This window comes from Haliotis rufescens, unplaced genomic scaffold (genome assembly GCF_023055435.1).
Source record: "Haliotis rufescens isolate VD_foot unplaced genomic scaffold, xgHalRufe1.0.p SCAF_3, whole genome shotgun sequence".
Lineage (NCBI taxonomy): Eukaryota > Metazoa > Mollusca > Gastropoda > Lepetellida > Haliotidae > Haliotis > Haliotis rufescens.
This window is the reverse complement of record NW_025964001.1, coordinates 39270431-39283402: the sequence shown is the minus strand read 5'-3', so window position 1 is coordinate 39283402 and position 12972 is coordinate 39270431. Positions and strand designations below refer to the sequence as shown.

General features: G+C 37.2%; 1 protein-coding gene across 3 annotated transcripts in view; it reads right to left on the bottom strand.

The window, feature by feature from the left end:
• Positions 1 to 12972, bottom strand: part of LOC124118309 (phosphofurin acidic cluster sorting protein 2-like) — a 141730-nt gene that overhangs the window by 85930 nt on the left and 42828 nt on the right. For all 3 annotated transcript variants that reach the window (XM_046480428.2, XM_046480433.2, XM_046480434.2), the window contains exons 3-4: positions 9233 to 9322; positions 2522 to 2647 (exon numbers count right to left, since the gene is read on the bottom strand). In XM_046480428.2, the coding sequence (XP_046336384.2) occupies positions 2522 to 2647; positions 9233 to 9322 (216 nt within the window). The remainder of the gene's footprint in view (positions 1 to 2521; positions 2648 to 9232; positions 9323 to 12972) is intronic.

Here is a 12972-nt window from a genome sequence, read left to right as displayed (position 1 = left end):
ATACACACTGTCTACCAAAAGAAGATTGCCGATAAATGGAAGGCCATCCATAATTTCAAAGACAACTGACTGTCCCCCCAAACCAACAATGCCCTACAGGGCAGGATAATCCAGGATAATAAACTGACAGTGCTGCGCTCAAAAAGGGGAAAAAATCATTATTTCGTACAAATTTTGATTTTTCTTAAGTGTTTATTTTCTTAAATTCAGAGGTATTTTAACATTGTATTTTGAGATTGTATTCCATGCAATAACATAAAACTGAGCATTAACACCTCTTCCTATTTATTGGACCTGTTACCAGTGAATCACAGGTTATCTTTACATAGCCATTAAATTAATCATTGATAATATACGTGTACATACAGATAAATTGGGACATTTTTCATTTCTGATTTGGGAATTTTTACTGACATTTGCTGCAGACTAGGGCCCTGAGTTTTATTATTTTCTATTATTTTTCAGTAAATTCACTTCAAATGGTATCCTTTAACCAACTTCGAACATGTTCTGGGGGCACGGGTATCATAACTTACTATCATAAGCTGTGTTGAAAGAAGTGATGATTAACCATCATCAATTGAATAACTTGTATTGTTGGATTGTATTACCATTCAAAAAATGAGAATAAAACGAGAATTCTAATATTCAAACTCAAAGCAAGATTTCCAGACTTAATTACTGTAATGATTAGGGCTGCAATGAATACATTGTGAGGCAAATAAGATTCATATCACGAATATAGGGTAACGAATATGAATATTAGTTCACAAATGCAAAAACAAGTCAGCAGTTGATGTATTATTATTATATTCAGTGAAACAATAACAACATAAATTGCTTGACATGGTTTGTTAATTATTAATATATTATATTTTTATACTGCACTTATCCAGGTACTAGTATCTGCTCAATGCGACAATGACCATTGACCACATTACTGTCAAATTAAATATTATAAGAGTGTTGTAATTGAAAAGATCTATTTTTAGGTACAGGGTATGTAAATACACACGATTGCATATTTATAAATATTTGATTCTAGTGGCCACGAATAACGAATTCAATTCATGAATGGTTACGGTTTGATTCACCGAATATGTAGATGAATCGTAACAGCCCTGGTAATGATTCATTTTAGTTCAATCAGCTACATTCAATAACAGTGGTCCATTTAATGCCTGAACATTTCCGACTAGAAATTATTTTTATGAAATATAAAGGGAGCTGAGGTTAATTCTCATCATCACTTCCTAATCTCTTTTCTAAAATAGATCCAAACAATGAATTTAAAAAATATTGTCAATATCTAGGCACAACTCTTCACGTAGTAGATACAATATGCACACCAACTATACGCTAGAACAAGAATATGAAGCAATGCTTAATGTTACTCTGACCACGTCTGACTTAACCTCTTGTCCAAATAAATTTCTTGCGAACTCATCAAATAACAGGCCAAATATTAACAGAAAAAAAACCAGGAAATGTTGGTAAATGACAAGGCTTTGATACAGACTGTAAAGTGACAATTTACTGATGTTCTGAATAAAATCGTTTTACTAATACATGCATTTCGGGTCCTCATCAATCTCTAAAATTCAACAATAAGGTTATAACAAAGGCCACTTAACTATCAAGCGTAATTTGAAAAACTGAGATTCAATGTGATCAACAGGTGAAACTTCAGCAAATTGTCACCCTTCAAGCAAGTCTGTAGGTACAGGAGAGAGTGGACAGTCCCTTTCACACATTACCAGGACATGTGGGAAGTCCAAGAGTAATTTCTAGAGTGATGGATCTGTGAATTGGTAAAGGCAATCAGGCAGCGTTTGAAGGAGACAGTGCAACATTTCAGCAGGACTGATGGCAAATCAGTCAAAGGGCGCCATTTAATCAGAATTTAATTAATCCTAAATTGATCTGCAGTATGTCCACAAGATATCAATATGTCTCCCTAAACATGGTGGCCATTCAAAACATCCACTTGTCAGCTTATTGAACTACTGTGTAAGAAAATATAGCAGTAATATTCTTTGTTCTCTATTAACTGCAGGTAAGTCATATGTAACATTTAGTTCTACAAATGTAACATATATCAAGACTGGATATACAGCAGTTATTCCCTACTGTGTCAATACACACGTAACATCCTGACCTCACTGATTGCTAATGTGTTTGTAAGACATACTGACCTCACTGATTGCTAATGTGTCTGTAAGACATACTGACCTCACTGATTGCTAATGTGTCTGTAAGACATACTGACCTCACTGATTGCTAATGTGTCCGTAAGACATACTGACCTCACTGATACTGACCTCAATGATTGCTAATGTGTCCGTAAGACATACTGACCTCACTGATACTGACCTCACTGATTGCTAATGTGTCCGTAAGACATACTGACCTCACTGATTGCTAATGCGTCCATACCACACATGTGACAGATTGACTTCACTGATTGCTAATGCTAATTCTACACACCTCTTTCATTGCTAATAACTCATGTTATACTTACATGTGACATATTGACTTGACCAATGGCTAATGTTTTAAATCCCAGGATTGTCCGGTTTTTATATTTCTTTCTCCTCTGCAACATGACTTGTAGTTTATTGCAATCTCTTTTCAGGAAATGTGGATACTGGAATAAAACAAAATACAGATCATGTCATCATAGTTAGACAAAGAAGCAGAGAAATATAGCAAACCTAGTAGTCATTAGAGAATAATGTCAAGATCTTAAAATCAGTCTGACAATTAATCGATTCATTCAACTTCTTGCCTAAATCTTTCAACACTTGTAAAGATGGTCTAAGTGTCTAATACATAATGCATTTTCCACAATAAAAGTGTACAAAATGTTATCATTGTAATCATTATCATCCCTGTTTAACAAAGTCAAAGAAGATTGTTCATAAACATCACTGTTGATCAAAGAGTGAATAAGTAACTAAAACAAAAGTTGATGTGAAAAAGGAGACCCACAATGATATAATGGAATTCAATTTTCAATGACAGCTCCACTTGAGTCTGATGAGCATGGGATCTATCCTGCTTGGGAATCTAACATGTGTCTGACCAGAGAACAAGCAACAGAAATGGTCAATGGAGTTTGGGAAATGGAAATGGAGTTTTGTGCAGATGACTGAGTGAATGGCTTGTGTAAAGTGCTGTCAATACTGTTGCAGGCATGATCATACTGAATAATGTCCAATTTAATACAAAAATCTACTTGAAATGACATCAAGTATGAGTTTTTTAACCATTAGACGTATAGTGTTGTTTGGCACAGACTGAAATAGTTATTAGGCCAGGTTTTTCAATAACGATCTACTTCAAGACTGACCTTCATGAAGATTCTGTTTAATCTGACCGCATATTACCAGTTCTTTAAATAAAGAACTAATTTTTGTTTGGTTGCGTGTTGTTTAACGCCACGTAAGCAAAATTCCAGCTCTATGACAGTTATATGACAGCAGTCTGTAAATAATCGAGTCTGGACCAGACAATCCAGAGACTGACATCATGAGCATTGATTGGGATATGATGACATACATCAACTTAGTCAGTGAGCCTGACCACCTGATGCCGTTAGTCACTTCTTACGACAAGCATAATCATCTCTTACGACAAGCATGGGTTGCTGAAGACCTATTCTAACCCGGATCTCCACAGGTCTAAAGAACTAATAATATGCGCCCTTCCACCCAGCCCTTTCTGTGCTGCTACAACCCTAAATGAAGCAAGTCTAAACTTTCCATCAGCTCAGGTTCAGGTTCTGAATCTCACTGGGGCTCCTTTTCAATTTAAATAGAGTTGTTTGTTTTCATCAAAATTAAATATTAAACTATCATATTAAAACTAAGCATTAGTCTACATGGAGAATCGTGACCTCCACTGAACAAGTCTGTGAAGCATCCAAAGTCTGTGATGTAATATCCAGTTTATTTGTTCCTATACATTTCAGTTCCTTCTGTGTTACTTCTTTACTTCTGTTTCTCAAACTCGATCAGACCTATATGAACTAACAAGCAGTGCACTGGGGGCAGGAGGCAGACAAACAACCCAGGGTTGACTAATAGCAAAAATCATAAGTTAATTGTAGGGAAACCTGATGAATTCCTAATGCCAACATCCAACACTCACTCAAGTTACGGCTTATGAATACAACATGGATACATGAAATGCCCATAATCAATATTCAACACGAAGGCACAAAGTTTAAGTACACAATAATGATGGAATAGCATCAATACTAGAGTTGGGAAACCCATCAATGGGCAGAACTGTTGGCCGTGTGTAGGCAGCAAGAAGAGGTGGCACGAGGGACTACGTATCACAGCATTGGAGACTACTTGTCATTCATGTTGGACAGAGGACAATATGGTTTGCATGAGTGATGGCTGACCTAGGGACTGTCTCATTCAAATAAAAATACATTAGTAGGAATAAATGTATCTGTGTCAGACTTTTAGCAGCTTAACCTTGTACTGTTTTGTTACTGTGGTATGAACCTGTCATAAAACTGTCAAGCTCCTTACTTTCAACAGCAAACCCTGGAGAACATCCAGGAAGCAGGCATAGACACTAGACACTAGACCTAGTATGTGACTATTTTAGAGTGGTGGTTCATATTTATTTGTATTTTGTGAGACAACTGTGAGAAAATTGTCCTTCCGTTAGTCACAGACAAGTTTTTGTTTGTTTTTATTGCCGCACTCAGCAATATTCCATATGTAGGACAGGGGTCTTGACCATAGAATCCAGTGATTGACATCATGAGCATTGCTCTATGCAATTGGGATACAATGACATGCATCAACCAAGTTAGCGAGCCTAACTAGCAATCCCATTAGTCGTCTCTTATGACAAGCATGGATTGCTGATGACCAATTCCAACCCAGATCTTTACAGGATGTCATGGACAAGATGATAACCTCCTTTAATTGATCATGTCTGTGTAATATTACTACATATTGGGAGAAACTACCAATAACAAGTCCAACCGTCATTATGACACTTCACTAATTACAGACTAGACAACAGGAGGCTGACTTGAAAATTGGGCAATTTTCGGTATTAAAGAGTTTGTCAAACACAAATACAAAACTTGGTAAAATACAGTATCCATAAAGAAACCTGTCACCACCTCAATCAAAAACACAGCTCGTGCTTGGTAACCAACTGATTATTTACTGGGATTTCCCTGACAACACTTGCAAAGCCTGAACAAACATAACTGACAATGTGACATGAAATGGAAGAGAGACATTGTGCAGTGGTGTTTTCACTCTCAGGTATGACCAAGGCACTCTGGTTGATACAGCCATTATTACAGATAAAACGGAAAAAAGAAATATTGCATACTGTGGTGCAATGTGCAACTTTAGCTACTAGTCAAATAGCTTTTTATTAGTAATTAGTGTTAAAAAGCGTGTCTTCTCCTATGGTATTTGCCTCTAAGGATCCTTTATATGTTGAATGATATCATGCTTACTTTCGAACACAGGGTAATATTGGCTTTTGATATCCCTTATGTTAATCCGCGGATGGGCACATTCTTTTCTGAGTGCCATATCATCCCTCATCCTGATAAAATTTTACATCAGTGGCAAATGACAAAAGCATGAACATGTTTTACATTGCAGTCAGCAAGGAAATTCATCTGCCGGAAAATAATCAGGTTAGGATCAGCAGACCAATGGTAGATTGCATGAGCAACCATACATTGCAACCATCCACCATCAGGGCTCAATGACACAAAATATCATACATACAGGTCATACATTGCAACCATCCACCATCAGGGCTCGATGACACACAATATCATACATATAGGTCAAACATTGCAACTGCCCAATCCTCAGCTTTCAGGTCAACAAACGAATACCCAGGATCTATTCTACCCAGTGTGTGAAATAGTTTTAAAATATTGCTGGCCTTTCAAGGTACCAGCCAGTTTCAAATTTCACTAGCAATGAAACTGCATTGACCATTTTCGTTGCTGACAGTTTTTTCCCTTCATATTGCTATATTCTATCCTGTTTCTCTTCACCACTCATTTTATTTTATAAAGATATCAGGCCCCCCCACCCACACAAACACACCACCGCCACCAAAAAGAAATAAATGGAAGTTGTTGAGACACTTTTAAGATATCAGTAGCCAGTCAAACAAGAGACATTTCAGAAAATTATAGCCTGCCAGAAATATTGCTTGCCATGGGCTAGTGGGCAAGCAGCTATTTCGCACACTGACTCTACCCTTGAAACCCTAACAGGCTGGTTATCAAAAGGACCCCTTGACTTCATCAAACTACATCTACACTACCTCCATTCAAAACGAGAGACAGTACACAAAATAACTATCACAAAAAACATCATTAACTATTCATTATGGACACCTGATTTCCATCTTGTCTTCTTTCAACTCTTATTAACAAGTTAGCAAAGCTCGGATGACCAAGTTAGACTGACCAATCTGCTGTGATCAATCTCCCTGCTTTCACCCATATATCTCCCAACTTCCTGCTCAGGAAGCCTACTATCAAAGAAACTGAATCAGGTGGTCCACGTTCTCTAAACACGATGTGACTTTGATGTATCTGCATGATGTACATCTTTCAGCCAAGTATTTCCCTTGGAGATAATTTGATGTCATCTTCACATCAATATACTGGAATATACATTAATGGCTCACTTTTACTACCAGCAGAATGTAGGCCATCGGTCCAGATTCACACCATACAATTGGTTTAACAGTGGACAGTAAAAATATTGTGAACAAAACAAATTTGAGAAATACAGATTATCTGTGCTTACATCCTAGGATTATTGGCAGGATAAATGAGTGAGTGAGTTGGGTTTTAATGCCACTTTTAACATTATTCTAGTTATATCACAGCGTGTCACCTTAATGTGGGAGGAAAGCCTGAAGTGATGCAGGTCTCAGACATTTACAACTTCGGTGATACAATGAGCACAGGTATAGTGCTGACAAACCTAGAATTATAATCGGGGCGAACTTGGATTCGAACCCACAATCATAGGTTTCTGGTGTGCCCAAGGGATGCAACTCTGCACAGCAAATTGCGGTGCCTTAGACGACTGGGCTACCCGTGCCCCCCAGGATAAATGAACATAGCAAGGTTCTTAATTACCTTTCCTTTAGATCAGAACATTACTGAATTGAATTTAAATAGTGTTGGATGAGTAACAAATTTGTTTGGTACACATTTTTCTTGCACCATATTGTATTTTAAACAAATCAATACAAAATGGTACTCATCCTCCACATTAGAATTACTGTCATTAACTCTTTCAACACCGTAGGCCGGTTATCCGGCCAAGAAGCATGGAGTCCCCAGACACCGCAGGCCGGTTATCCGGCCAAGCCGTAGTCACGTCAAAATAGTATATATTTTTTGGACCTACCTGTAATGTCATTCATTTATTAAATCTATCACATTTCACAATGTCTGAAATACATATTCCATTTCAATTTAACATTTTTTATCGTTAAATTAAAAAATTATTCACTATTTCTCGCGATGTTATTGAAAATAAAATTCTCGGACACACATTTCGACAACGGGTCCACATCGAACACGTCAAAGAGGAAAATAAAGACGTTTTAAACAAATCTTTAAATATATTATACAAAGTAATGAATAAAATCAACAAAAATATATCTAAAAGTATTCAAACTTACATCTAAGTTATTATTTCCATCTTTTCGTGCGATCGCGTGTAATGTAAGTCAAATGACATCTCGGCTTTCGTCGCCTTGAATTCTCGGCTCGGACACGATGTTTAATGCAAAAATATATGCATGAAAAATCTTTGTCACAGCTCGTAACCTAGCACGATACATTCACGAAGTTCAATATTTTTAATATATATCGTGATTTCCTGCTCAAAACGTTCAGAATAACACGATTTAACAAAATTCTTTCGCAAACTTCTGTAATTTATCGAACACGAGCTTGGTATCATAGCTGTAGTTTGATTGGCTGCCTTAGGTCACGTGCTCAAAATTGACCAATCACGAAACTTGTAGCAGATTTCAGCAAGAAAGCGTCATTAGAAACCAATTTTAATCCAATGAAATCGCTTGTTATAACTACGAAAAAAACCAGTCGATGTTACGAGCGTGTAGATGAAGGAATAAGCTTTCCAGCGATGTGTCATATGCCATTCTTCGACGAACGTGTTATTCATACGAAACCTCGAAAACGGGGGTATTTCTTCATTTTACTGAGCGGACAGTCGCTGTTATCGGGAAATGGGTGATGACAGAAACTATTTATAATTCTTTTTAAAATGCTTTTCCAATTACGTAAACAATGAAAATAAAACAGAAATAGGTACGTGGATATTATGAAATCATATATTTGCCGAAAATCGTCAAGTTTTCGCTTCCTTGGTCCTTAATCTGGATGTAAACAACGTGTTAGCGTACATTTTTTATTTACAACGAATTTAATTAAATTGTAAATGCATTATTTTAAATAATTTGAAAAATATAACTTTCATATTTATAAACCATAGGATCAGACCTTTCAAATGGTGTATAACATGTAGTAGCAAATATATTTTACAAGCAGGTATTTTCTTTGATAAATGTTGGCTTCATCTATCACACAAGAGTCTCTGGGAACTCGGTGTCCCAGCAGTAAACACTTCTGGTTGACTGGTGTTGAAAGAGTTAATTGCAATATCACCGCGGGGGACACCAGAAATGGGCTTGTACCCATGTCGGGAATCGAACCCGGGTCATCGGCGTGATGAGTGAACACTTTAACCACTGGGCTACCTGACTGCCCCAGTATGTATATGAGGAACAGAGCCACATTAACTGCATGGGCTACCACCATCCCCTGTTAAGGAAGTCATGTGTACAAGTAGTAGGGATGGAGAGATATGGATTCATAATGTGGTGTTCACTGTGGTCACCTGAACTTCACAACATGGATACCCCACTAAGAAATGGTCCTTGTTCTATCCTCTTAATGCCGAGCGCCAGTCACAGTAACAACAAGTACCATCTTTTGACACGCCCATGGATCGAACCACTAACCTTCCATTCTCAGGGCAGACATTCTATCAACAAGCCAACTTTAGGCAGTCCCTGGGCAAAAGTACCGGTAAGGGACTTAACTCTGCACACAGTGCCATACCTTAAATAAACAAGCCACTAGAGCACAACTTTGCACTGAAGAACTTACCTGCAATGAAAATGAAAGATCAAGTTCCGTGTCAAGTAATCCCCCTGGCGGCACAATGATCTCGTTTGAGCGTAGTATTCTCTTGGAACTCTGCAAAACAAAGACATCAAAATATCATGAACCAGTGTCTTTCTACTAGTGGGACAATGAAAACAGCCATAAATCCAATCCCATGTCAAGATACAAAGCATATTCCATCGTTCCAGATGTTCAAGAATGAACTTTAGCAGTATTATTTCATCTCCAAATGTACAGCACTTTTAAGAGTAGGAGTTCAGACAGATCTCATAAATTTTGGTCATCATGTCATTCACTTTTTCTGTAACATGGTAGTCATTGTTTTTCAAATTTATAAAAAACTATAAGAAATGCAATAAATAAAAACAAATAAATAAAATAAAACCAATCCACATAAGCTGTGATACAATGCCCATGGACATTGTCTGTTTCCTCCAGTTGTTATATATGCAGGTCCTTTGACATACTTAACAAGTCCAGTCTTCCTCCAGTATTCCCCCATATACTATCTTTTGACATTGAGATATTACATCAGCGTATAATTATTTTATTTAAATATACACACAAAATAAGCATTAGAAACTGGCACTAGTCCTATAGTCCTTGATAGTTAAGGTATCATGAGGACTAGTAGAAATTTGCCATTTTTAGGGGTTTTGCTATATGTTATCATTATAAGGACCAGTGGACTGAAACTGTTAGTTTCTAACGCTGCATTACATCAGTGAGTGGAGTGACTGGAGGGGTTGTACGGTTAATCAGGTTCAGATTAGCTGCCTGCCCACTAGCAACCGCCAGTAACTTTTAAATTGGGCAAGTTACATTTTCATAAAGCTGCCCCGACTGTCGAGTTGAAAATTCTAGTCAATAGGCATTTATTTCTATGAATCATCTAGTCAGTTAAGGCATCATTTAATGTCAAAGTCTGTTGTCATTTTGTTGTTTGTTTGTTGTTTAACGCAGCACTCAGCAATATTCCAGCTATATGACGGCAGTCTGTAAATTATCGAGTCTGGGCAAGACAATCCAGTGATTGATAACATGAGCATCGATCCACACAATTGGGATACGATGACATGCATCAACCAAGTCACCGAACCTGACCACCTGATCCCTTAAGTCGCCTCTTACAACAAGCATAGTCGCATTTTACAGCAAGCATGGGTTGCTGAAGACCTATTCTACCCAGGTTCGTCATGGGTTGTTTTCTTTTCGTAGTATATCTGACACCCACTTAAAGTTAAAGTACCGGTAGACAACTGGGGTTTTGCTGTTCACAGACTATATGACTAATACACACGTACATGTGTTACTAGCAATGTGTGTGAAAGCCTAAGAACCACAACAAACGTCAGAAAAACGTATAGTACCAATCAGCTTCGATGAACACACAAAATACATTTACGTTAACACAAAATATGTCAGCTAGTAGAGCAAGTGAAACATAATGAGGGCTTGCAACTTTTTTGCTAAACAAGCCTGTCTTGGCCTGTGAACTTTGGCAACTAATTCATATACTACTGTCAATGCCTATCAATATCAGTATCTGTCAATACTTTGGTCACATCTGCCAAGTGTTACAGTACTTGCAGCAGACACACCTGTGGTTGATGGTGGGAGTGTTCATTCATGTCTGATTACATACTTACCATGACTGAATGGGCTTTATTACAGATTTTGCCTATTTTAATTAAGTAACTTTTCATCCAAATTTAAGCCCATGGCTTAACAAGAGTCATCAGGATTATGACATATCCCCCTGGTCTGGTGCAATTCAGAAATGGAGTTTGGCTACTTATACCCCCCTTTTGGTTCATTGCCTTGGAAAAAATAATGCTGTTCAGTATTTTATAATATCCCAAATCATCAAAAGGCACCAGTTCACCACTGGACTGATGTGTTTAACAAGTTTCATCCAGAAATATTAAACAGTTTTGGAGTTCTGCTCCTGAAATGAGCACAAGCCTCATTTCCAGTATAAGTCCAACTTGTCTTTATGAAAAACAAAACAAACATAATAAATTAAAAAAAATCAGAAATCATCAAAAGGCACCAGTTCACCACTAGACTGATCTGTATAACAAGTTTCAACAAGAAATATTCAATGGTTTAGGAGTTCTGCTCTGGAAACAGAAGGCGGATGGATGGATGGACATGCTGATAGTCATATCCCTGTTTTTCAAATCGGGGGATAAAAACAAAAAGGACAAAACCATGATAGGAAGAATGAATATCCCAAGTTCAATGAAACAATACTCACGAATGGAATGAATGAGCCATACTTTAACATAAGAATTGATTTCCTTTTTCAACTTCAAAATTAAAAAGTTCGGAAAATTGAAATGACCAATATCTCAGTTATTGCGTGTCTGTGATATGTGTATAATATGTCACACTGACTGAGTATCCAGAGTATCACCAATGTTAGGGGGCTAATGTATCTTGTAAATGTGGAACCTCTAACAGCCTCAAAAGATGCAACATTGGTGCAAACTAGCCAAGAAGCATGCTATAACACTTGTTAAAGAACATCCTGAAAGGGAGATCAATCAATTTTGCAATTTAAATTAAAATTTCAGTTTTACTTTATGTTTTTAAGCCCATGGGTTAAATAAAGAGGGGGCTTAAAAACATGCACTCCCGGTGCTGTTTGCTGATCCTCCTATAAACCAAATTATGTTAGATTGGTCAGTCTGTCCACAAAATCTTTGTATTAAGATGTTGATATTTGTTTCCTGTGACATAATTCAGCTCTTTGAAAATGTTACTAGTCACTGACCACTGGGCCACTGTTACTTCTAATGCTGATCCTGCCAATACCCAAAGCTATTGGAAATATGACATGTCGGAGGAAACAGGGAACATGACTGTTGATTGAAACGCAAAACGATATGCTGACATTCATTACATTGAGAACACAGAAACACCATCCATGTTTGATCAACTAATGAGAACAGATCCATTAAACAAACTTTATCTGTTTTCTCCTTCACTGCTATCTATCTGTCCCTAAAAAGGGTCAATATTTAGAAATGCCAATTTCAGAATCATCAAATATGTCAGCAACAAAAGTCGTAATATTTAGTCTTAAGTAAACTCCTGTTGAGAAATAAGAGAGTTATACAAATAAATAATACATGGCCCTCAGCACTTATTCCCACAAACGTAGTTATCTTAGAGTATCAGTTTCCATGGTAACCAAAAAGAATACTTTGTCAGTTCAGAAACCCCACCTTGCAATCAGTTGTGACAAGAAATAAAAAAATACTATAAACATACAGAGATTAGTTCAGAAATCCAGCAAAAACAACGTTTTCAGTTATAGAAACTGAAATGACCTTGTCACAACCCTAACATTAAAACATCAAAATGTTGGGGCTTTCCAGACTCAAATATACTACTCAACATTAATTGAGGACCAGAACAGTCATCGTTAGTCAAAGACGTGGTCCTGAACAAAGTAGAGAAGTATACCATAGAGCAAACAAGAAGGAATTTCAAACACAGGCTCTGAGTCACAATCAGGACCAATCAGTATTCATCAAAAGGCAGCCAAAGGCCAGTGCCAGTTGATCTGTTTCCTACAGTTCACTGAACAGCTGTTGTGCGGACTCCTACTGATGAGTTGTTACAGTAACATCATAAAACATGGTCCAGTTAACTGATAGTAGTAATTGCTGATTACTACTGACATAACACTTGAGCAGCCAATGAGCAATGCT